Source organism: Ylistrum balloti, unplaced genomic scaffold (assembly GCF_031769215.1).
Source record: "Ylistrum balloti isolate Yb309-2 unplaced genomic scaffold, AGI_CSIRO_Ybal_v1 Utg369758, whole genome shotgun sequence".
In the NCBI taxonomy this organism is placed as follows: domain Eukaryota; kingdom Metazoa; phylum Mollusca; class Bivalvia; order Pectinida; family Pectinidae; genus Ylistrum; species Ylistrum balloti.
The window spans coordinates 2295196-2322325 of record NW_026781958.1 but is presented as its reverse complement, the minus strand read 5'-3'; the positions used below and the strand labels follow the sequence as shown (position 1 = coordinate 2322325).

The 27130-nt window shown below is 39.4% G+C and overlaps 1 protein-coding gene across 2 annotated transcripts; it reads right to left on the bottom strand.

Moving 5' to 3' along the window:
• Positions 1–839: 839 nt before the first annotated feature.
• Positions 840–25787, bottom strand: LOC132543502 (calmodulin-like). 2 transcript variants are annotated; one of them, XR_009553971.1, is made up of 6 exons: positions 25426–25787; positions 10725–10755; positions 10337–10480; positions 2728–2970; positions 1670–2305; positions 840–1418 (listed from the first exon to the last, which is right to left on the bottom strand). XR_009553971.1 is itself a non-coding variant. In XM_060207011.1 (5 exons), the coding sequence occupies exons 1-5, from the start codon at positions 25426–25428 to the stop codon at positions 2277–2279; spliced, it is 450 nt and encodes a 149-aa protein (XP_060062994.1). In that variant the 5' UTR covers positions 25429–25787; the 3' UTR covers positions 840–2276. The 2 variants fall into 2 exon arrangements, 1 of the variants encoding a protein (XP_060062994.1); XM_060207011.1 differs by having other exon boundaries at positions 840–2305.
• Between the last annotated feature and the right edge of the window lie 1343 nt (positions 25788–27130).

Below are 27130 nucleotides of genomic sequence, written 5' to 3'. Positions count from 1 at the left end.
GAAGCGTCTTATGTAAACATATCAATGTATCCTGTAGAGACAAAAGTTATTACCAGCAAGATTACGATGTACCTTAATCGTCAACACCGCTTGCTATATCTGTCCATGCACACATCATGTGCGTTTGTCTGTTTCTATGGAAATAATCCTCAGGTTTTGCTTCTGCGTATTTCTATCTAGCGAGCGAAAACAAATATTAGCGATGTATTCTTGTCACTAGCAAGTGTTTGAAACTTAATGACAGGAAAGAAATTCATAGATTTTTTTTATTTGTATGGTTCTTTTTATTTTCACATTTGAAATTGAGCCTCGAGAATATAGAATTGTAGAACTGGATTGATTTTTTCCTTAACTAATATTAAAGTAATGCTTACATGTAGATCTTGTCGGTAGGTTTCTTCTTACATGATAAAGCGAGTGTAAGCCGTTGATAACTAACGATATACAAATCTAGTTCAGACCCGTTATAATCTTAATATTATCTTTAGGTGACTGAAATACATGTACAATATCGACTCTTTCTTTGTTCGGGATGGAAAGAGGAAGATAAATATGTAAAAAAAAAAAGTAAAGGACTTGTCTTCATCCTTTGCTCATTGTACGATAATAGCCATCTACAAGAATGTGTTTATCAAATTTAACCTTTATGTTTCATCATAGATATATGATGCAAAGAGTAAACTTTTTTGTTTCGTTTTGTTTTCTTTTTTGTTATTTCTTTCCCTTTCCTTTGTTTTTGTTTGTTTGTTTGCTGTTTTTTATTTTGTTTCTTCTTATCAGTTTTTTTTTGTTGCCTTTTGCGATAGATATCTTGGAAATAAAAATACAAATCACAAATATTAATTATCATGATTTATTTATCACGAAATATCTTCACTGCTGACATCATTTTGAATCATTTCCAAACCAAAATTTACGATTTACGACGTTGATTGTCATTGACAAGTTGAACATTATGCAAGCAGGGTATATCTATCAGATTATTATATACATTATGTAGATTTTGTGTGTCAAATATTTGTAAACACTCAAAATTAAAAGATATATATGCAATAATGTAAAAGAAATTCAAAATAAAAAAAAAAAAAAAAACAAATACGATTTTTCGCATTGTGTGCATTTCTGAGTTCTTTAAACAAAATAAGAAATCATCAAGATGTCCCCAGCACATCCTCCCAACTAAAATCAAATGAATAAGAGTAATATTATGTGTTAGTTAACTGATAGTGTTGTTTTTATTTGTTGTTGTAGAAAATTACAGTCCAAATCAATCACCGTACTCATTACAATAGTAACCGTAGTTTCGTATTTTGTTCTAAAAGCCAAAGCAGCCGCACTCTCGAATTATTTTTCGCTGTTGGCGTATGTTTATCTCACTATACACTACCGACCACATCCTTTCCTTTTTAACACCGCAACTACAAGAAACAAAAGGGCAGGAAATCGGCATTGATGGAACATTATGGTATTATTCAATCAGAAAGATAAATTTCTGTTTAAGTGAAATATGTCGATAGCGATTGCGTGTATATATATATATATAGTTACAAATAACACGTGACAGATCACATGCCTTCACATATATATTATAGCTGTTCATTGTACAGTTAAAGTAAAGTACTGATACATCAGATTTCTACAAGTAAACAAAACATCACTTAAAACTTACTTAGCTGGACACCATTGTAAGGTTCAGATACAATTCTCATTTGTAGACTAAAGCAGCAACGTCTGCAAATGTGTCTTCTGTACAAATGCTCTGATCGCATGTATATCAACCAAAGCCATTTTCCATCAATCTGGTAGGGGGGGTTTACATTTTCACACTTTGGTAGGGAATGACTATGACGCTATGCTGGATTTAACCTCGCTCCAAGGGTCTTGGCAGATTCCGTGTAGCAGCGATAATACACCAGGTCAGGAAACGAGGTAACATGTATGCATGGCTATGTATGTTACACTGAAGAGTTTTGTGAAGGAGCGATGTGTGACGTCAAAGGTCAAACGAAGGTCAGATTACGTCATCACTTATTCAGTGATAATGTATATCCAAGATAATTAAAAACATTGACCATTTAACATGCATAATGTAGTGAGCTTGACCTTTCAACTCACTTTTTTTATGATTTGGTGACCTTGACCTTCCCGCGTGACAATGTATGATTTATGACCTTGTCTACGTTTCAGTGCAAGATGTGCATGATTTTCATGGAATGGTTTGTAAAAAGCTGAATGAAGCTTGTTTCATTGTCCTTTCCGAAATCCGTTGAAATCCTTTACTTTTTGCACACCATTTTTACAAATTCTGCAAATAAGAAATGATGTAAACTATAAGATCACATATTCAAAACACCATATCATATCATTTATTATTCTATGTGAGAGGGAAAAATGGACAGTGTCTGTGACAGGGTGGGGTAATTTCACCATGCACTCGCATGAAATATTCCTGGACATATGCATATCAAGGAGGAGTGAATTTGCATACCACCAAAGTGCGCTAGTTAAATATATGTGAAACGTGAGGTGTATAAACTTTCTCACATCGAAACCAGGTACAAATTAAAATATTGCCAAACCCTTTGTCGATGCGACTGTCATTTCGTTCACTTTTGATTTGGCATTAGTCTTTTCATTGATGTAAAAGTCGTGAACACCTGATTTTTACTTATTTTATCAAACGTTAAAAACTCTTTCTATTGAAAATGTTGTTATTGTTTTACTTACCTTCATAGTTCACTTGTCCATCGCCATCGATGTCAGCCTCTTTGATCATTTCGTCTACCTCCTCCTCCGAAAGACGCTCACCAAGATTGGTCATAACATATCTCAGCTCCATTGCACTGATATAGCCATTTCCGTCTTTATCGAACACTTTAAATGCGTCCCTCATTTCCGTTTCCGGGTCAATGTTTTTCATAAATCGAATCATCATTTCCACAAATTCGTCAAAGTCTACCGTCCCACTGCCTGTGTGAAAACATCAGTAAGTACGATGAAAGTGGAATGGATATTTTGGTGAACGCAGATGCAAACTGACAGTGTGGATACACTATACAGCAAACTACGGGGGCCCTTACTATCTCCTGATAGACAACACAAAACACGTCCTCGGGACCAACATGACTGACAGTGTGGATACAGTATACAGAAAACTACGGGGGGCCCTTACTATCTCCTGATACACAAAACACGTCCTCAGGGCCAACATGACTGACAGTGTGGTACAGTATACAGCAAACTACGGGGGCCCTTACTATCTCCTGATAGACAACACAAAACACGTCCTCAGGGCCAACATGACTGACAGTGTAGATGCAGTATACAGCAAACTACGGGGGCCCTTACTATCTCCTGATAGACAACACAAAACACGTCCTCAGGACCAACATGACTGACAGTGTGGATACAGTATACAGCCAAATACGGGGCCCTTACTATCTCCTGATACACAAAACACGTCCTCAGGGCCAACATGACTGACAGTGTGGATACAGTATACAGCAAATTACGGGGGCCCTTAGTATCTCCTGATATCAAGACAACACAAGACACGTCCTCGGGGCCAACATGACTGACAGTGTGGATACAGTATACAGAAAACTACGGGGGGCCCTTACTATCTCCTGATACACAAAACACGTCCTCAGGGCCAACATGACTGACAGTGTGGATACAGTATACAGCAAACTACGGGGGCCCTTAGTATCTCCTGATATCAAGACAACACAAGACACGTCCTCGGGGCCAACATGACTGACAGTGTGGATACAGTATACAGAAAACTACGGGGGGCCCTTACTATCTCCTGATAGACAACACAAAACACGTCCTCAGGGCCAACATGACTGACAGTGTGGTACAGTATACAGCAAACTACGGGGGCCCTTACTATCTCCTGATACACAAAACACGTCCTCAGGGCCAACATGACTGACAGTGTGGATACAGTATACAGCAAACTACGGGGGCCTTACTATCTCCTGATACACAAAACACGTCCTCAGGGCCAACATGACTGACAGTGTGGTACAGTATACAGCAAACTACGGGGGCCCTTACTATCTCCTGATACACAAAACACGTCCTCAGGGCCAACATGACTGACAGTGTGGATACAGTATACAGCAAACTACGGGGGGCCCTTACTATCTCCTGATAGACAACACAAAACACGTCCTCAGGGCCAACATGACTGACAGTGTGGATACAGTATACAGCAAACTACGGGGGCCTTACTATCTCCTGATACACAAAACACGTCCTCAGGGCCAACATGACTGACAGTGTGGTACAGTATACAGCAAACTACGGGGGCCCTTACTATCTCCTGATACACAAAACACGTCCTCAGGGCCAACATGACTGACAGTGTGGATACAGTATACAGCAAACTACGGGGGGCCCTTACTATCTCCTGATAGACAACACAAAACACGTCCTCAGGGCCAACATGACTGACAGTGTGGATACAGTATACAGAAAACTACGGGGGCCCTTACTATCTCCTGATACACAAAACACGTCCTCAGGGCCAACATGACTGACAGTGTGGATACAGTATACAGCAAACTACGGGGGCCCTTAGTATCTCCTGATATCAAGACAACACAAGACACGTCCTCGGGGCCAACATGACTGACAGTGTGGATACAGTATACAGAAAAATACGGGGGGCCCTTACTATCTCCTGATAGACAACACAAAACACGTCCTCAGGGCCAACATGACTGACAGTGTGGTACAGTATACAGCAAACTACGGGGGCCCTTACTATCTCCTGATACACAAAACACGTCCTCAGGGCCAACATGACTGACAGTGTGATACAGTATACAGCAAACTACGGGGGCCCTTACTATCTCCTGATAGACAACACAAAACACGTCCTCAGGGCCAACATGACTGACAGTGTAGATGCAGTATACAGCAAACTACGGGGGGCCCTTACTATCTCCTGATAGACAACACAAAACACGTCCTCAGGGCCAACATGACTGACAGTGTAGATGCAGTATACAGCAAACTACGGGGACCCTTACTATCTCCTGATACACAAAACACGTCCTCAGGGCCAACATGAGTGACAGTGTGGATGCAGTAAACAACAAACTACGGGGACCCTTACTATCTCCTGATACACAAAACACGTCCTCAGGGCCAACATGACTGACAGTGTGGTACAGTATACAGCAAACTACGGAGGCCCTTACTATCTCCTGATACACAAAACACGTCCTCAGGGCCAACATGACTGACAGTGTGGATACAGTATACAGCAAACTACGGGGGGCCCTTACTATCTCCTGATAGACAACACAAAACACGTCCTCAGGGCCAACATGACTGACAGTGTGGATACAGTATACAGCAAACTACGGGGGCCTTACTATCTCCTGATACACAAAACACGTCCTCAGGGCCAACATGACTGACAGTGTGGTACAGTATACAGCAAACTACGGGGGCCCTTACTATCTCCTGATACACAAAACACGTCCTCAGGGCCAACATGACTGACAGTGTGGATACAGTATACAGCAAACTACGGGGGGCCCTTACTATCTCCTGATAGACAACACAAAACACGTCCTCAGGACCAACATGACTGACAGTGTGGATACAGTATACAGCCAAATACGGGGCCCTTACTATCTCCTGATACACAAAACACGTCCTCAGGGCCAACATGACTGACAGTGTGGATACAGTATACAGCAAATTACGGGGGCCCTTAGTATCTCCTGATATCAAGACAACACAAGACACGTCCTCGGGGCCAACATGACTGACAGTGTGGATACAGTATACAGAAAACTACGGGGGGCCCTTACTATCTCCTGATACACAAAACACGTCCTCAGGGCCAACATGACTGACAGTGTGGATACAGTATACAGCAAACTACGGGGGCCCTTAGTATCTCCTGATATCAAGACAACACAAGACACGTCCTCGGGGCCAACATGACTGACAGTGTGGATACAGTATACAGAAAACTACGGGGGGCCCTTACTATCTCCTGATAGACAACACAAAACACGTCCTCAGGGCCAACATGACTGACAGTGTGGTACAGTATACAGCAAACTACGGGGGCCCTTACTATCTCCTGATACACAAAACACGTCCTCAGGGCCAACATGACTGACAGTGTGGATACAGTATACAGCAAACTACGGGGGCCTTACTATCTCCTGATACACAAAACACGTCCTCAGGGCCAACATGACTGACAGTGTGGTACAGTATACAGCAAACTACGGGGGCCCTTACTATCTCCTGATACACAAAACACGTCCTCAGGGCCAACATGACTGACAGTGTGGATACAGTATACAGCAAACTACGGGGGGCCCTTACTATCTCCTGATAGACAACACAAAACACGTCCTCAGGGCCAACATGACTGACAGTGTGGATACAGTATACAGCAAACTACGGGGGCCTTACTATCTCCTGATACACAAAACACGTCCTCAGGGCCAACATGACTGACAGTGTGGTACAGTATACAGCAAACTACGGGGGCCCTTACTATCTCCTGATACACAAAACACGTCCTCAGGGCCAACATGACTGACAGTGTGGATACAGTATACAGCAAACTACGGGGGGCCCTTACTATCTCCTGATAGACAACACAAAACACGTCCTCAGGGCCAACATGACTGACAGTGTGGATACAGTATACAGAAAACTACGGGGGCCCTTACTATCTCCTGATACACAAAACACGTCCTCAGGGCCAACATGACTGACAGTGTGGATACAGTATACAGCAAACTACGGGGGCCCTTAGTATCTCCTGATATCAAGACAACACAAGACACGTCCTCGGGGCCAACATGACTGACAGTGTGGATACAGTATACAGAAAACTACGGGGGGCCCTTACTATCTCCTGATAGACAACACAAAACACGTCCTCAGGGCCAACATGACTGACAGTGTGGTACAGTATACAGCAAACTACGGGGGCCCTTACTATCTCCTGATACACAAAACACGTCCTCAGGGCCAACATGACTGACAGTGTGATACAGTATACAGCAAACTACGGGGGCCCTTACTATCTCCTGATAGACAACACAAAACACGTCCTCAGGGCCAACATGACTGACAGTGTAGATGCAGTATACAGCAAACTACGGGGGGCCCTTACTATCTCCTGATAGACAACACAAAACACGTCCTCAGGGCCAACATGACTGACAGTGTAGATGCAGTATACAGCAAACTACGGGGACCCTTACTATCTCCTGATACACAAAACACGTCCTCAGGGCCAACATGAGTGACAGTGTGGATGCAGTAAACAACAAACTACGGGGACCCTTACTATCTCCTGATACACAAAACACGTCCTCAGGGCCAACATGACTGACAGTGTGGTACAGTATACAGCAAACTACGGAGGCCCTTACTATCTCCTGATACACAAAACACGTCCTCAGGGCCAACATGACTGACAGTGTGGATACAGTATACAGCAAACTACGGGGGGCCCTTACTATCTCCTGATAGACAACACAAAACACGTCCTCAGGGCCAACATGACTGACAGTGTGGATACAGTATACAGCAAACTACGGGGGCCTTACTATCTCCTGATACACAAAACACGTCCTCAGGGCCAACATGACTGACAGTGTGGTACAGTATACAGCAAACTACGGGGGCCCTTACTATCTCCTGATACACAAAACACGTCCTCAGGGCCAACATGACTGACAGTGTGGATACAGTATACAGCAAACTACGGGGGGCCCTTACTATCTCCTGATAGACAACACAAAACACGTCCTCAGGGCCAACATGACTGACAGTGTGGATACAGTATACAGCAAACTACGGGGGCCCTTACTATCTCCTGATAGACAACACAAAACACGTCCTCAGGGCCAACATGACTGACAGTGTGGATACAGTATACAGCAAACTACGGGGGCCCTTACTATCTCCTGATAGACAACACAAAACACGTCCGCAGGGCCAACATGACTGACAATGTGGATACCGTATACAGCCAAATACGGGGGCCCTTACTATCTCCTGATAGACAACACAAAACACATCCGCAGGGCCAACATGACTGACAGTGTGGATACCGTATACAGCCAAATACGGGGGCCCTTACTATCTCCTGATAGACAACACAAAACACGTCCGCAGGGCCAACATGACTGACAGTGTGGATACAGTATAGGGCAAATACGGGGGCCCTTACGATCTCCTGATAGACAACAAAAACACGTCCGCAGGGCCAACATGACTGACAGTGTGGATACCGTATACAGCCAAATACGGGGACCCTTACTATCTCCTGATAGACAACACAAAACACGTCCTCAGGGCCAACATGACTGACAGTGTGGATACAGTATACAGCAAAATACGGGGGCCCTTACTATCTCCTGATACACAGAACACGTCCTCAGGGCCAACATGACTGACAGTGTGGATACAGTAAACAGCAAAATACGGGTGCCCTTACTATCTCCTGATAGAAAACACAAAACACGTCCGCAGGGCTAACATGACTGACAGTGTGGATACAGTATACAGCAAACTACGGGGGCCCTTACTATCTCCTGATACACAGAACACGTCCTCAGGGCCAACATGACTGACAGTGTGGATACAGTATACAGCAAACTATGGGGGCCCTTCCTATCTCCTGATAGACAACACAAAACACGTCCTCAGGGCCAACATGACTGGCAGTGTGGATACAGTATACAGCAAAATACGGGTGCCCTTACTATCTCCTGATAGACAACACAAAACACGTCCGCAGGGCTAACATGACTGACAGTGTGGATACAGTATAGGGCAAACTACGGGGGCCCTTACGATCTCCTGATAGACAACACAAAACACGTCCTCAGGGCCAACATGACTGGCAGTGTGGATACAGTATACAGCAAACTACGGGGGACCTTACGATCTCCTGATAGACAACACAAAACACGTCCTCAGGGCCAACATGACTGGCAGTGTGGATACAGTATACAGCAAACTACGGGGGACCTTACTATCTCCTGATATCAAGACAACAAAATACACGTCCTCAGGGCCAACATGACTGACAGTGTGGATACAGTATACAGCAAATTACGGGGGCCCTTACTATCTCCTGATAGACAACACAAAACACGTCCTCAGGGCCAACATGACTGACAGTGTGGATACAGTATACAGCAAACTACGGGGGCCCTTACTATCTCCTGATAGACAACACAAAACACGTCCTCAGGGCCAACATGACTGGCAGTGTGGATACAGTATACAGCAAACTACGGGGGCCCTTACTATCTCCTGATACACAAAACACGTCCTCAGGGCCAACATGACTGACAGTGTGGATACAGTATACAGCAAACTACGGGGGCCCTTACTATCTCCTGATAGACAACACAAAACACGTCCTCAGGGCCAACATGACTGGCAGTGTGGATACAGTATACAGCAAACTACGGGGGCCCTTACTATCTCCTGATAGACAACACAAAACACGTCCTCAGGGCCAACATGACTGGCAGTGTGGATACAGTATACAGCAAACTACGGGGGCCCTTACTATCTCCTGATACACAAAACACGTCCTCAGGGCCAACATGACTGACAGTGTGGATACAGTATACAGCAAACTACGGGGGCCCTTACTATCTCCTGATACACAAAACACGTCCTCAGGGCCAACATGACTGACAGTGTGGATACAGTATACAGCAAACTACGGGGGCCCTTACTATCTCCTGATAGACAACACAAAACACGTCCTCAGGGCCAACATGACTGGCAGTGTGGATACAGTATACAGCAAACTACGGGGGCCCTTACTATCTCCTGATACATAAAACACGTCCTCAGGGCCAACATGACTGGCAGTGTGGATACAGTATACAGCAAACTACGGGGGCCCTTACTATCTCCTGATACACAAAACACGTCCTCAGGGCCAACATGACTGACAGTGTGGATACAGTATACAGCAAACTACGGGGGCCCTTACTATCTCCTGATAGACAACACAAAACACGTCCTAAGGGCCAACATGACTGACAAGCTACAGATATATTTTTCGATATCATTGTTAATGTAATACAAGCAGAAACAGTAATGTGTCGATGCATGACTAAAATGGTCAGTAGCTTAGTTTGTTACACCTGGTCTTATTCTCTTGGTGCTTTTTTCAGTAGTCTACATGTAAATCTTTCTGTTGTTCAGATTTTGCCATAGCTTTTTTTTACTTTGACTTTAGGGTTTGACTGAAATGTTGGTATTTTTTTTTTCACCAACGAAATACCGAATTTTCTCTATGTGATGTTACCGTCATTATCTGCATCGTGAATAATCTTGAAGAGGTCTTCATCTGTTGGCGCCTGTCCAAGTGAACGCATAACTGTCCCTAGTTCTGTACTATTGATATGGCCATCACCATTTTTGTCAAACATTGAAAACGCTTCCCGCCATTCTGCAAAAGAAATATATTTTGAAAAACATGTCAGTAAGAACATATCTATCTCCGGACTGGAAAATGTAATACGACCTGTAGATAAAGAGGAAATAGCTCATATCTTAAAAAGGACAGTAAAAAGAAAAATACATCAAAAATCAAAGAAAAGAAGAACACAAACATATGCAGACATTGATGACAGAAAAAAAACAATTACGTTCGTGCGATAAAAAAAGAATGAATTGTAATGAATGTAACTTACCTTTGAGCGTTTCATCTGTCACTTTATCTGCCTGTAACAGAAAACATTGCACAGATGACATGTTTTGCGTTTAAATATTCTAAAAAACTTTTTTAGGAAAATTCAAATAACTCATTTTCCTGGTCACTACTAAGACGATAGATCAGAAGACAATGTAATTTATATTTCATTATCGTCCTGACAGAACAATTGTTTCTACGTTTTTATCATTATTATTTATTCATCTAAAACAAAGGATTTGTCCATCGTCCACGGAAAACAAAATCGTAATATACAACAATCGATACCTAAATTCTAAATACTTCTAGGAAATACTGCAAAAGGCAAGAAGCTCTTAATGTGTTATCACGTTTTGATGAATCAGGAATACTCGTAATGAACACATGATTCAAATGTTCAGGTTATCAAAGTGAGAAACACGACAGTGATAGAAAATTCCTGAGCATATACATTCCAGCCATAAAAATTTCTTTTACACAACGATAAAGAGCAATTATCGATGAAACCATAATTGCTTCCATACAACTTTCCATAATCATGTCCAGTGCATCCGGTACGTCTCAAAATCATTTGCTCAAATCTCTTGTTGACTATATCAGAATGTCATGGACTCGCTAATGGTAAGATACGAGATGACGGATATTCTACCTACACTCAATGAGACATTTCGTAGCAACCATGCTTTGTTTCCATTGCTTGTCATTAACATATGGAGTAAGTATAGACACACTCCTCTTTTGATGGTTTAACATCTGCCCAGGATATCTTTTTATTTGGTTCTCCTGTCCCAAATTGAAAGGTTTGTTGGGGATCATTGGTATGATCTGCCGAAGGACATTTTAGCTACCGCGGTCGTTCTAGAAACGATTGAGAATTTATAAATGTCATTGACGTTCTCTCAAAATTGTTTCCAATATCAAAATTTGTCACATTGATTTATTTATGTGCACCCATCCAATCCCCCTTCTATATATTTTAATGTAAGTGACTTTGATTTTGAGAACACAGCCACCTCTGGATATCCATATTTGTAGCCCCAACATCACTAAATAGTTCTAGAAGATGACAACAGTTGTATGTTTCGGTTTAATTCGTTCATGTATTGCAGCTTAAACATATATTTGTATCCAAATGTGCTACATGAGTTCAAACAGGAATGCCCTATTTCCAGTTGCAATATAAAGATGCACATTGAGGTGTCTTCATTTTGTCTTGTGACTTTGTTGTGACTGCACCGTTTCTCTCTTTGATAACGTCACATTTATCACTGATTTTTATATACAAAGTATACAAGGTGGGCATCACAGTTTAAGAATGAAAAGAAGAGGCGCACCCTTCCTGTACAACTGGGACTTTCCAGAAACAGTTTGGTGTATAGCTCTATTTGTTTATAATTTGCTTTCATTTAATATCTTTAAAGTTAAATTATAATGAAGATTGAACTTTTAATAATATTTTTTTTCGGACGAGAAAGTTATGTAATTGTTTATTTAGCTATCTTTCTAGATCGACGTCCAGTTTTTTTTCTTTTTAAGAAATATGTATTGCCGTGTTTCGTCACCCATACATGTCCCTGCAATAATAAATGAAATGACAAGTTTCATTACATAGAAATAGGTTTTTGTTGGCAAAGACTCAAATAATGCAGTGAATGAGGTCGTGCCAGTAAGCATAGGCGCCCTTTAAAATATCGGACGGCGACACGGAATGTCGGAAAGTACAAGAAAAAGTAAATATCAATATGTTTATAAATTAACCATGTATTTCCATCTGTTATTAGATACATGTATTTGTCTTGCATAAAAGTCGCTAACGAACAAGAACAAACACCGTGTATTTAAGAATAGTTAGCATGATGTAGAACTGAGACGGTTAGTGTGTTGATTGTGCAATTATATATCTGATGTTTCTGTTTATAAAAGAACCGGTTCGATGTACGGAATCAACTAGAAAATGCCATGAAGAATAAATAATTGAATTGTTAACATGTTAAGTCACAATAACTAATGGACAATAAGACGAAAAATCATGAAAGAACGACGAGAGTTAACCAGAACTTGGCAGAACTTTGGACAACGGTTATATATAGCTTTATCTACGATGGACCAGACGATGTTTAACTAATCACGCGCCGTTACTGTATGCGCGTGTAGTGTCTATGCGGACGCCCGTATTGACAATACATTCATTACCTACACATGTACTTATTTACCGAAATGTTTTACTACCTCAATCTCCCCCTCCTCTATCCCCTCCACCACCGCTAAATCTAAAACACAGCAGCCTAGTAACAGTGCAGCTGTCTTGCCGAGTAAAGGATCATTCTGTAGGGAGAAGATTTGTGAGGAAATGTCAAACCAGAGAGAGATTAATCGATCGGTCTCGGACAAGCTTTACAATGCTAAACACTGACATAATGCATACCGATTTTATGGTATGCACAAAACACAAACAATAAGTTGAGGATAAAAAAATCATTTATGAGGGTCTGCGTAACAACCTGCCCCAACTATAAATGGTATCGATGGTCTCGTGTTTGTATCATCAGATAACGTATCCCTGCATAAACGATTTCATGAATGAATGCGTGCTTTAAGCGTGAAATATATACAGCTTTTATAAAATAAGTAGCCCAGCAAATCACATCAGCGGTTCCAATTATTCATTGAGTACTACCATGAATATGATGATACTGAAGTATTATAAATATGATTAAAAAATTAACCAACGTAACCATGCTTAAAACATATATATTAGATGTATGTTTTTGTTGTTAATGTTTCCGATAATCGTACAAAGACGTTTCGTCTGCTTTTAGGATTTTGTTTGTTTTGGTGAATTTTAGGACGTGACTGGATGACATTTAAACTGAGGCTTATATTACTACAAATCATTTGATCTACTATAAAGCTATTGAAATTCTAGGATTAATATTTAAAATCAAGGTCAAGCTGAATGTTGTTGTTGTTTTTGTTGTTATTGTTATCGTTGTTGAAGTCGTCGTCATTGTCGTGTACTCACCATTCTCTTCATATTGTTTGATTTTTGTAGAACTATGAGACAATATTGACTGGAAATTCCATCAAAACTCTACTGCTGGTATCTGAGGCTTACAACACTACATTCTATAGCCAAACAGGAATATCAATGAGTTAACATTCGTTTGTGCTGAATTTTATTATTCTAGCATCTTTTCAGATGACACGTGTTCATTTATATTTAGCATTTAAATATGAAATAGTTTCTGTAAGGTTACTATGTTCTTTAAGTTATGAGATTTTATATTCAACAATTTCAGTTAAATTCTATATGTTCCAATAAACATGGGTGTGTAAAGCAACACGTGTTTCTCACAAAATATAAATACAGTAGACTTTGAGCAAAGGAAAAAATTATATAAAAGTCAAAGGAAATCAAATGTTACATCTATGTTTCGCGGAGAAGACCTTCTCAAGTTCATCAGCGACAACAGCCAGATATATATATATATAATTTAAAAAGATAAAAACTTGGTGTATCGTATATACAGAGAAAACGTTCGTGATAAAACCTGAAGATGGCCGCCAGGCCTGAAAACGTTCGTGATAAAACCTGAAGATGGCCGCGAGGCCTGAAATCGTTAGTGATATAACCTGAAGATGGCCGCGAGGCCTGAAAACGTTAGTGATATAACCTGAAGATGGCCGCGAGGCCTGAAATCGTTAGTGATATAACCTGAAGATGGCCGCGAGGCCTGAAAACGTTAGTGATATAACCTGAAGATGGCCGCGAGGCCTGAAAACGTTAGTGATATAACCTGAAGATGGCCGCGAGGCCTGAAAACGTTAGTGATAAAACCTGAAGATGGCCGCGAGGCCTGAAAACGTTAGTGATAAAACCTGAAGATGGCCGCGAGGCCTGAAAACGTTAGTGATAAAACCTGAAGATGGCCGCGAGGCCTGAAAACGTTCGTGATAAAACCTGAAGATGGCCGCGAGGCCTGAAAACGTTCGTGATAAAACCTGAAGATGGCCGCGAGGCCTGAAAACGTTAGTGATAAAACCTGAAGATGGCCGCGAGGCCTGAAAACGTTAGTGATAAAACCTGAAGATGGCCGCCAGGCCTGAAAACGTTCGTGATAAAACCTGAAGATGGCCGCCAGGCCTGAAAACGTTCGTGATAAAACCTGAAGATGGCCGCGAGGCCTGAAAACGTTAGTGATAAAGTTGTTTGTCATGTTAAGTGATTAACTCTCTCTCTCTCTCTCTCTCTCTCTCTCTCTCTCTCTCTCTCTCTCTCAGTTCAGAAACTGCATTAAGTCCAATAAATATTACTCCGGGAATAGTTTAGCTGGAGAAGCGCTAAATAAGAGTACTGTTAAAATGTTTACCATTTCAATCTTATCTTGTTTTTTTAAACACTAAGAATGTGGTTAAAAACAGTTTGAATAAGGCTGAGGTTGGACAGCAGTAAAATGTTATTGATAAAAATGTTCGTCAATGTTGACTGTAAAAAACCTTGGGTTCAGCAACAGCACTCTTCAAACAACATTTCATCTTTTGTATGAATATTTCAATTACCGTATGGAATCCTACCTGTAACAGACTATCTAACATCTTTAATCAATATTTCGGGTATGATGATAAGATAAATGTGTTGCATAGCTTCATTAAACGCAATAAGGTGTATCATTCTATATTAACGGTCTTTTGGGTCCAACAGTTAACTTACACATTGGCAAATAACTTGTGCAAGTTCTACAACAAACACACAAGAAAATAGCACCCCTTGACACAGCTTCAGAGTCTATTAGAGGCCATCTTAGGATTCGTCGGTGATGCTAAGGGCCTTAATTCTGAAACCTATGAAAATCCAAAATGATTGAAATGTTAGTCAAATTTAGATGAGAATTTGCACTACAGCCATGACTCAATACATTTCGTAATTGTCTATCTAATAACTTGATATTAGCGGAATGGAATGCGGTGTTAACTAAATTTTGAAATAACCTGCTTTTAGGAAAGCATTACACGAACGTGGTTATTGTTTTGAGATAAAAATATTATCTACAAACATAAATAGAATACGATGTGTTTTGAAGCTCACACAACAGTGCTTGTCGACAAAAAATCACACACGTAGACTAAGGGGGGTTTAGTAGATTATGCCAGCAACACAAACAAACCACTCATAATCAACCCTGATTGGCTATAAAAAAAACACCCAATTATGTTAAAGTACAATACACAGCTACGAGCTTTGTTGAGAAACACAAAAAATCCCTGCAATATACACCTACCTTCTGGTTTCGATACGAAAGTAAAGAGCTTGATGGGTATTTTATCCAAAAGTGCGACTCAACGTATTGTGGTGATACGTTCTACTTATCGTTTGTTCATGTACGGTGAAGCCCCTAATTCCACACCTCTTAGTTTTACTTGTCATCGGTTAATAGACATATACGGTGTAGCCCCTAATTCCACACCCCGTAGTTTTACTTGTCATCGGTTAATAGACATGTTCGGTGTAGCCCTAATTCGACACCACTTAATCTTATCTCACATTGGTTATATAAAAGTTCGGTGTAGCCCCACACCATGTACACACATAAAAATCAAACAAACAAAAAGAAATTACCAACACGTCACCGTAACCATAACCCAATTCAAATTCATAAAGCTTGGGCAAACTGTAAAAAACAAAAATGTACATTAAGATTCCTGAAAAGCTACAAGGAAAATAAGACCAGATGTTTCGAAAGAATTAGCGTCTTCTGCATCATCGGCGACACCTGTAAACCTTGGTCAATCCAAGTATGTAATTTCACATTCTCAAATGCAAACAGTGTATACTGCAGTGATGTTTATATGCCATTTATTTTCTCTAAAAGCTTCCAATTTACATTGCTCCCTTAACGTGAATGTTTCCTAACATATTTATTCGAATAAGAATGTAAATTGAAATCTTGTAGAGAAAAGAAATACCATATAAACGTCAGACCTGAGACAGGAGTTTGTGACGCTAGTACTATTCAAGAAGTTCGCTTCATTGAATGATGTATTTATAAAGAAAAAAACCTCAGAAGAGTTAGGTATGATTTTTTGCTTAGCCCCGCCTGTGTCGAGCAATCAAAGTCTATGGTACAAAACTACCTTCTCAAAAAATATATATATTTAGTTGCTTTGCGAATACGTGATGGAACCATCTGGAAAAAGAAAGTTTGTATACAAAAGTGTTAAACCCAACACTTCCGATTATAGTGGCAACACTTCCGATTATAGTGGTACAACCCAACACTTCCGATTATAGTGGTACAACCCAAAACCTCAGATCAAAATTGTATAACCCAACACCCCTGATCAGAGTGGTACAACCCAACACCTCTGGCCATAGTGGTACAACCCAACACCTCTGACCATAGTGGTACAACCCAACACCTCTAATATAATATCAGAGAGAAATCGTTTATCAGCTGATATTACGTCAATGACAATAAAGGGAAAAAACGAGGATTTGTCGGCAAAATTGATGAATCAAGTGGAAAAATACACAAATTATAGATGACTCGGCATTTATTAAAACTAACAAGGACAATAAAGGTATGATGTTCCGGTCGTCACCACTTGAGACGAGGTAAGATGTTTATGTAAAGAAAGTTTTAGTCTTCTTAACTTCAAGTGAAGTATGAAACGTATGTAGTTACGATCGAGGCCGGGAAAAACTTGTCACAAGACTATACAAACGACATTTTGAAATTGAATAAGTAACGAATACATTTTGATAGCGGAGTGGTATATAGCATATTGACATGCAGTTATTTCGTTCCTCTGTGACTGTAGAGTAAAACATGTGCTAACGTGTGACTTTAGAGAAAACTTGTTCACGTGTTACCTAGAGTAAAACATGTGTTAACATGTGACATTAAAGTAAACATTGTGCTAGCAGGGAACTTTGCAACAAAACTTGTTCTATCACGGGCCTCTAAAGTAAAGCATGTGCTAACATGTGACATTACAGTTAAACCCGCGCTAGTACGGGACTAACAATAAAACTTGAACTATCACGGGACTTAACGGTCAAACTTGTCCTAACACGGGACTTAACGGTCAAACTTGTCCTAACACGGGACTTAACGGTCAAACTTGTCCTAACACGGGACTTAACGGTCAAACTTGTCCTAACACGGGACTAAACGGTCAAACTTGTCCTAACACGGGACAACGGTCAAACTTGTCCTAACACGGGACTTAACGGTAAAACTTGTCCTAACACGGGACTTAACGATAAAACTTGTTCTAACACGAGACTTGACGGTAAAACTTATCCTAACACGGGACTTAACGGTAAAACTTGTTCAAACACGGGACTTAACGGTAATACTTGTCCTAACACGGGACTAAACGGTAAAACTTGTTCTAACACGGGACTAAACGGTTAAACTTGTTCTAACACGGGACTAAACGGTCAAACTTGTTCTAACACGGGACTTAACGGTCAAACTTGTTCTAACACGGGACTAAACGGTCAAACTTGTTCTAACACGGGACTTAACGGTAAAACTTGTCCTAACACGGGACGTAACGGTCAAACTTGTCCTAACACGGGACTTAACGGTAAAAGTTGTTCTAACATGGGACTAAACGGTAAAACTTGTTCTAACACGGGACTAAACGGTAAAACTTGTTCTAACACGGGACTTACTGGTCAAACTTGTTCTAACACGGGACTAAACGGTCAAACTTGTTCTAACACGGGACTTAACGGTAAAACTTGTCCTAACACGGGACGTAACGGTCAAACTTGTCCTAACACGGGACTTAACGGTAAAAGTTGTTCTAACATGGGACTAAACGGTAAAACTTGTTCTAACACGGGACTTAACGGTCAAACTTGTTCTAACACGGGACTAAACGGTCAAACTTGTTCTAACACGGGACTAAACGGTAAAACTTGTTCTAACACGGGACTTACTGGTCAAACTTGTCCTAACACGGGACTTAACGGTAAAACATGTTCTAACACGGGACTTAACGGTAAAACTTGTTCTAACACGGGACTAAACGGTAAAACTTGTTCTAACACGGGACTTACTGGTCAAACTTGTCCTAACACGGGACTTAACGGTAAAACATGTTCTAACACGGGACTTAACGGTAAAACTTGTTCTAACACGGGACTTAACGGTCAAGCTTGTTCTAACTCGGGACTTAACGGTAAAACTTGTTCTAACACGGGACTAAACGGTCAAACTTGTTCTAACACGGGACTAAACGGTAAAACTTGTTCTAACACGGGACTTACTGGTCAAACTTGTCCTAACACGGGACTTAACGGTAAAACATGTTCTAACACGGGACTTAACGGTAAAACTTGTTCTAACACGGGACTTAACGGTCAAGCTTGTTCTAACACGGGACTTAACGGTAAAACTTGTTCTAACACGGGACTAAACGGTCAAACTTGTTCTAACACGGGACTTAACGGTCAAACTTGTCCTAACACGGGACTAAACGGTAAAAAACTAACACGTGAGGAAATCAAGAAGGATGATAAAGCATTGCTAAAACGAATATAAGAAGATAAAACGAAATTTTATGTTCCGACATTGGTTAGCGTTTTAATAAGATTCAGCAAAAAAGTTTATAAATCCTCGATCATGACTACAACTTGACAAATTTAATCTACAGTATTTGGGGAACACTTTATCTCGACGAAGAATCACGCATGACTTTATTTTCTTCTTGAAGGAAATGTATCAAGCGCGAGATTTGGTGTCGTGTAGAGATGTTAAAAAGATCCTTCCGTCAGTTTGATAACTGAATGCTATCAGGGTATTACAATAGGATGTATAATGGACACGGGCATTGTTATGTCTCTATACTCCTATCAAAGATAATACATAATATGAAATAACATTGATAGTCACCTCCGTTTGTAGGTTTTAAGCTAACAAGAGGGTTAAATTTTAATTCTAAACAATTCCAAGAGTTGTCTAGATTAATTTCGAAGTCTTTAGTGGTTGTTGCTTGCACAAATGTTGCTAGGCTTCATGATGCAGCTGAAGCCCCGTTTACAAGAATTACATGTATGTATGTTTTTCCTCTTTGGAAATTTTGATTTGGAATTTTCAGCTAGCTGTTTGCAGGGATGTTTTTCGTGAAGATTACCTGAAAATTACGTCAGTAATCTTCAATTTTATATTTCAAATATTTTACACTAGCGACAACAATAAGTTGCCGTCGCTGTTGACACCAGAAGCAGAATAACACAGTGATGTTGAGGCGACATATCACGGTTTTAAAACTTGAAAACCATTTACATCGATGCTGATGTTTTGAGTCGAATTATTGTCTTGCTATCAAAATTTATAAATCATCATTAACACAATAACGAAGACAAGACAGAATTTGGATCAATCTGAAGCCAACAAGGGCACAGATTACAGCCACAGCCACCACGCTAAATACAGCTTTGTGGTGAAAACAACTACTTTTCACAGCTTTTATACTCTGTCTGAAACATGTTATACCAAAAACAAGAGAGCATATTAAAAAGCTATAATAGATTCAATATTAGAAAACCGAATTCAAATCAAAGAGATAATGAAAGAGGAGTTTCATGTTTACTTTGACAAGAAAGTTCACAAGTATGCTGACAACACATAAAAACAACATTGGCCACATAGAAATTTGAGGTATTTTCAGAGAATTGATCTATAGAAATGATAAATCTTAACTCATCCCCACAAAGAAATCATAGAATAAATGTTATATATTACAAGAAATATTTACTCCCTGACCTATGAACTTTGTGTTTCTACGTCACAGTTCTGACGTAAAAGTTACATACACTTAAACGTTCAAAGGAAAGAAAAACCTAGCTGCAAACTGAATGGAAACACGTGGCGTGTAGGTGGTGTGTTGCCATTGACTCCTCCAATCATTATCAAGTGGGCGGAGCTAGATTCTTTTTTATCGGGAAATGAAAAACAAAATCGACGAATCAGACAGATACACATAACGAAAAATTCATCATTACGACTTGAAGTTAGCGTATATCTAATATGGTGTATAAAATGTGGTGCAGGTCGCGACGTTCTGAAATCCTTAGATATATCATGCTACATACAGGTGCACCCAACGTTGTACGAACAGTTGTATGTGTGACCAAAGGTAAGCTCAAGAGGGTTTTTTTTTACCTTATATTATATACGCCTTTCATAAAACCGAGCACATTACATCTCCTGAACAATACCGGAATAAATAAAACAATACTTGCAATATACTCCATGAAAATACCACAAAGCTTAAGAAATAATCTAAAAAATAAGCAAAAAACAAAAAAAAAAAAAAAAAAAACATAATAAAACAATTGACATCACATATTAACCATTAAAACAAGTTTACAATTCCTAATACATGTACAAAGCCCTTGTTCAATAACCTATGTTGGTGTATTGGTACCATGCGTACTAAAAACAGGAATAATATGAGATATCCCAAACCTTAATTGTTGTCGATAATTGGGATCCCATTTCAGCAAACTTTAATTTCCATTGTAGAATATGACCAAAAGATCGAGTTATGCATATTTTGGCGACACACGTAGATTTCAAATTCCATGATGCAAAATTAACCTGAAGAAAAATATTGTAGTATTTCTGTTCTATAATTTGGCACAAAACTATTTAAATGGTTTCTTCATTTTTGCTGACAAAACATCACAGATTGATGACGTCATTTTTGTTGTGTTGCATGCTTTGAGTCCTTTTTGTCATCCACGCGTATGACAAGTATTCCATGTCCGGTTTAAGCTTTAAAAAGGAATAATTGTTTCAGAAAAGCATCTCTGATGACATCACACGCTAACTTCAGCCTAATCATGCCGTATCCCGTTTGTAGCAAATCTTTTTATCTTTCTTTCCTTTTCGTTCTCCGTCTTACATGCGCTGTTAAGACTGTTGTATTTCAAAATGCATATTTCCATTTTTCAATTCCTATTTCCATTTTTTTAGAATTCCGGTTTTCATCTTCTTACGAATCACACATTCACCTGGTTAAAACACCACTATACCATACCAAAACTTGGAACTTCCACCATCCATCATCTTTGAGAGTACAATAAGTATCAGGAAAACTCCGCCGGAAATGAAATAATATTCTACACAGACATCAGCTATTGTTTCCCACCGATGGTATAATCCTATTATTCCTATGTATACCAAAATACTCGCTTGCTGTCTATTCAATAAAAGAGCTTTTTGGTGTGGTGCCGAAATAATGATAGAACTAGTGTTAATCACACTATCAAAGGGGAACTTTTACTTCCTCAGAAGTCAGGAAAAAAGAGATAAAACACGAGCTTCCGTCACACACGCAATATCACGTGTTTTGAACACATCCGCAGTGTTTCCAGATCGGTGTCTTATTTACCTGGACAAAGTTTAGAATTATATATGAAGTTTTCAAGATATTTAACGCTGAATGTCTGCCATGATAGACAATGAATTTCCAATCTTCGAGATGAATCTTTGTATTGTTTCCATTAACTTTGTAAACCCTACCAAAAAAACAGCCTCAATAAACCTGAACTCTTTCGACCTGACGTCGAGGCTATTCTATATAAGGAATTACGTCACTTAATAATTCAGCCATATGCGCTTGCACACGTGATCAACAATCTTCATCAAACGGTCGTTAGGGATATTTATTTGTAGAAAACGTGGGCATCCATCACTGTTAAATGTTGAATTTTGTATAGCGTAGTCATATAACTTCGCTAAAACAAATCCCATACCCTTCTGTAAACTGAATCATTTCCGGACAGCAATGCAAAGCTTATTCTAAAACATGACCGTGCATGTAAATTTCTTTTCTGTGTCTGTAAGTTAGTGTGACGCTTGTTTCTGGGCAGTAAGCATGGACCGTTCCTGTATTCAAAGGGCTAATAAATCAATACGTGTTAATAGAATAGTGATTGGGAACATTCGCGGCCTGAAATGGTCTTTGAAAGCCAATTTTCAATTTTTATGTATACATAATTGACCAAGAGATCAGTTGTTGATGATGGTGCGTCTGAAGAGAGAGAGAAAATGAAGAGAAATCCTTCGATTGATAAGATCCTATTATCGTCTGCAATTTACCTTGTGGTAGTTGTTTATGAAACTTATTGCACTCAATGCAGGCAAAAGACTCTTAGCATATCAGTTGAAGGCCAATATCCCCATCCCGTCACAATGTTCATGGAAAGCTGACGGTGTGAATACAGATTTGACGCACGTCAATTGTATGTTACAAAGGGAAAACGGATTAGAATTCGTCGTGTTTTTCAGAGACAAAAAGGAATTTAATGAAAAAATAAATAATGAAACCCAATTAATAACTGGTTAAAATATTTTTGTTTATAGACAGAGAGACGAAAAAGAGATAAATATAGAATTAAAGGTACAAATTTTCGAATGAGAAGGAGGACGGAAAGCAGCCAGTGAAATAGAACGGAATATGCGCTAACTTATGGCTCAGAAAGAAAAAGTGATTGAAAATATTGTTAAGGTCAAAGATAAGATATTGATGATGACAATGGTCAATGAAATATGAGACTAAACTTGGGTTAACATAGATAAGTAGAAATGCAAAGATGAAAGGAGTTAGGTTTACAGAGAGAAGAAATCTACATCACGGCTTTTAGAGAAGTTGATTCATTGTCCTCAACAGCGCGTCGACAGTATAGCTTTAAACGCAATCATGTAGTAACAGAAGTTTACCTGTAGTGATAGTTTAAGTCTTTAGATCAGATCTTGTTTGGTTGGTAAAACACCCTGCAATAGTCGTTAAGTCTACCGTGACAGATTTTTAAAATGACTTCATTGTGATTTCTGTGTATGAAATGGTCGTCAAACTACAGATATTCTCATTTTAGAAATAAGGACGGTATCGTTAGATATATTTTTAAAAAAATGCTTGTTAAACCTGCATGCGTTTCCATGCATGACACAGCAATATTTATCGTCATATCCACGTATGACGTCATGGTTTACGTATTAACGGAGTGGCTGGACATAGCAGAATGCTGTATAATTTTGCCTTATTATCTCAGTCATGTTTGGTGTCGTTGTTGCAGATTTCGTCTTCATTACATTCTGTTCTTTATATCACCCGAATCAAACCCTAAATAGCTCAAACATCCCTCCCTCTCAGCCTTAAGTAAAAATCTCTCATTGTAAGCTTTCTTAACTATGACGTCACTTATACGCTTATGCCCTGATGCAATTTTGGATCCACAGTATATAGAAAGTTTAGGTTTCGTACAGATAGGGGAAAATGCAAACTATTAATAGACAATCAATCTTCAACTGTGAAACATTAATCGTTGCTTTCAAATATATCCTCGACTTGTCGTTACGTTCCACATTAGCTTGGTACTAATGAGAAAATTAGCAACAGACACGAGGCTAAATGAAGCCCCTTCTAACGTGCTAGTAAATTACTATGGATTGTAAAAATACATGTACGTGTGCTCATTAAGGGTCCGCAGTGGTACAAACGCACACGTTGTTCACCCGCACACATGTGCATGCAGTACTCTGTGGTACACCTTCTCATTGCCATGGTAATAATGAGCGGAATTCCACTGTTGACAGACTTGTAGTAACATGTTTGTTAGTCACTGTATCAAGGCTATTTTTTTCGTATGATGTTCTACCATAACTGTTACCAATAAAAGAATGTATATTAGATAAAGATAACATATAGAATGTTCTAACATAACTGACATTCAGTGTTTTTATACAAGGTCATCGTTGTATATAAAGCATCTGTTTTGCAGGATATCATTATCACTCAATCAGATTTTAGTTGCGTTCATATCTCGATGAACGCAGGTTTTATACTGTAACAAGCTCATGTCATCATTTTCATTTTCGGAATTAAGAGGCTTGCTAGATCGTGAAGTCTTGAATCACTGGTGTGATTAAGATTTGTGACATACTGCATCTACCGTTTCTTTGGCGCCTCACAAACACCACAGATAAATATTCACATTTATAAAAAAGTAAACGTCTATGTATAAAAATTGTGATAATGATTTATAAGCAAGGAACAGAGTTTACGTTAACCCAAATCCTTCTTTTGATGCATAGCATACCCGGCCACGTGTGTATACATTAATGTGTAACAAAAAGGTATTTAGGCATATGTATGGATATACACAGCTTACTGTATTACCACGAACACAACGAGTTCTAGAAAATAACATCTGAAGTATTCCTGTCTTACAAATATATATCTATATCTAACATATGGCATGAAATTCACTTATATACGAAAATGCACATCACATATTTTGATGACGTCAGCAAACGTCACTAGGACGATAAAAATAACGTCGTCAGTATACAAAACAATTAAAAAAACTACAACAGACACATGCAAGTGCAGACATATGACGTATGCACGGTCTGGCCAGCCTCACTGGTTTATAAGCCCGACATGCACACGTGCAGGGAAGTATTCTGACCAGACACACAGAAGGAAAGGAATGGTAATTGATGAAGGTCTACATGTTGGATGTACACGTATCGGTAGAAAAAACAATTGTTTCTAAACAACAGGTAGAGGGAGACAGACAAAACAAGAGGGTTTACAAGATGGCGTCCCATCCGTAACATGACGACACAGAGGGTGGGGTGTCACTAACAACGCCGTGGACCGGTGGGCAGACTTACCATATTGACGGCCAAACAGTATGAGCGAAGCTGGAATGTGACAGGAGGAAAGGTTCGTGGCAGCCGTCTCTTACTTAGCACCCTGCCAGGAATTTTTAGAACGTATGCCTACTCCTCTAAACACTGGGCGTAAGTTGGCCTGAGAAATTCCCGATGACGCGTCACATGTAGCATTCCGTACAACAGAATTTACCTCCGTCACTTACTTCTTTTTAAATTGAATCACGACATGCAATCATCTATCACAGTATCTAGGCTGCATCCGCATACCAATCTTCCTCCAACACACAATACCAGCAATGACAGAGCTACAGGTTTGTCAACCGTGAATGCGGCTCTCTCCGTCAATCTGTTGGTCGTGTTCTGCCCATCATAGGGATATCACGTTACTAGCTCCGCATGTGTAACTTATAGACAGACATATAGGTATGTACACGAACCGAAAGGCTTTTTTCTGAAGCCTCTTATATAATAGTTACTGTGATGTTTACGCTACATGCCGTACATATGGAGATATTTTAGTATATATTAGACAACGTATTTACTGAAATACTTAACAAATGTGTATATCCTGTGGGTTATGATGGGATTCAGAAGGCAAACATATGCCGACTTCTGTTAAAACTGGTTCCGAAAATAGATTTGGCCTTGACCCCTTTTGTATCAGGCACGTTGAACAGTAATTTATATTAACCTTGACCTGCTCATCTTAAAGGACCAGTTATTTTAGAATTATGCATATATCTTACAGAAATTTACACATGAATATTTCCATGGCTCTTTCGTTTTAATTACTGTCCCTGCTAATACCTACGTTTTGGCATTCATTCTGTTAGTTCGACAAGCGATACAGATAATTGGTTTCTTGCTTTGATGGACTTGAATCTTAAACGTTACTAAATTGGTCATGGTTGATATTCCACCATCAATTTTCAATTACAGATATAAATGTAATATGGCATATTGAGATATCTTACAGCCTACTAAAGGTTATGGTAAGTATTTGAGTTTAGAAATTTTCTTCAGTAGCCCCAACGGCTGTTGACCATCGGATTCATATCCACATAATATTTACTGAATATAACCTGTATGACTTTGGTCTTACCTCGTCATTGACCTTGTTATGACCTTCAAACATGAAATATCTCATACCTTTCTGAGGTAAAATGCTTTCGTAAGAAGAAAAAATCTCATACCTGATAGGCAATATGAGAAATCATAATTCCGAAAGAGGAATCAGGAATGTCCTTCAAAGATGCAGCTGGTCTCTCTCTCTGTGTAATGAAGATTGTACAATACATTTCTAATAACGTCATTCTTCTTTTTCCTATAACAAACATGCGCACAACGTCATCAGTTGTTGTGCTGCTTTACCAAAATAATTATTTGGCACGTACAGGTACAACTCTTGATCCTCCATGTTGACAAAGATTCATAAAATTATTTATCATAAAAATAAATCTCAAACGGTTATATTTGCATTAAAACAAATTGCTATGTATATATGATATATCCCCCAAATTTTAGAACAAACGATAATTTTGTTTTTATATAGAGTATAAAACAACCCGTGGATTATGAAATGTATGTTTCATGGTAACGAGGCAACACTAAAATCTACTGTTTAGTTCTTCTCATGGGTTGTATTTCTTGTCACATTAACGACAAGATGTACTGAATCAAATACAGCGATGAATCTGGGAGA

Excerpts from the sequence above, each read along its gene's own strand:
- LOC132543502 (XM_060207011.1), bottom strand. Across the intron at positions 10,481-10,724 it reads GACAGATGAAACGCTCAAAG|AATGGCGGGAAGCGTTTTCA; the intron begins GTAAGTTACATT and ends TTTCTTTTGCAG. Across the intron at positions 2,971-10,336 it reads TCACGATGCAGATAATGACG|GCAGTGGGACGGTAGACTTT; the intron begins GTAACATCACAT and ends GTTTTCACACAG.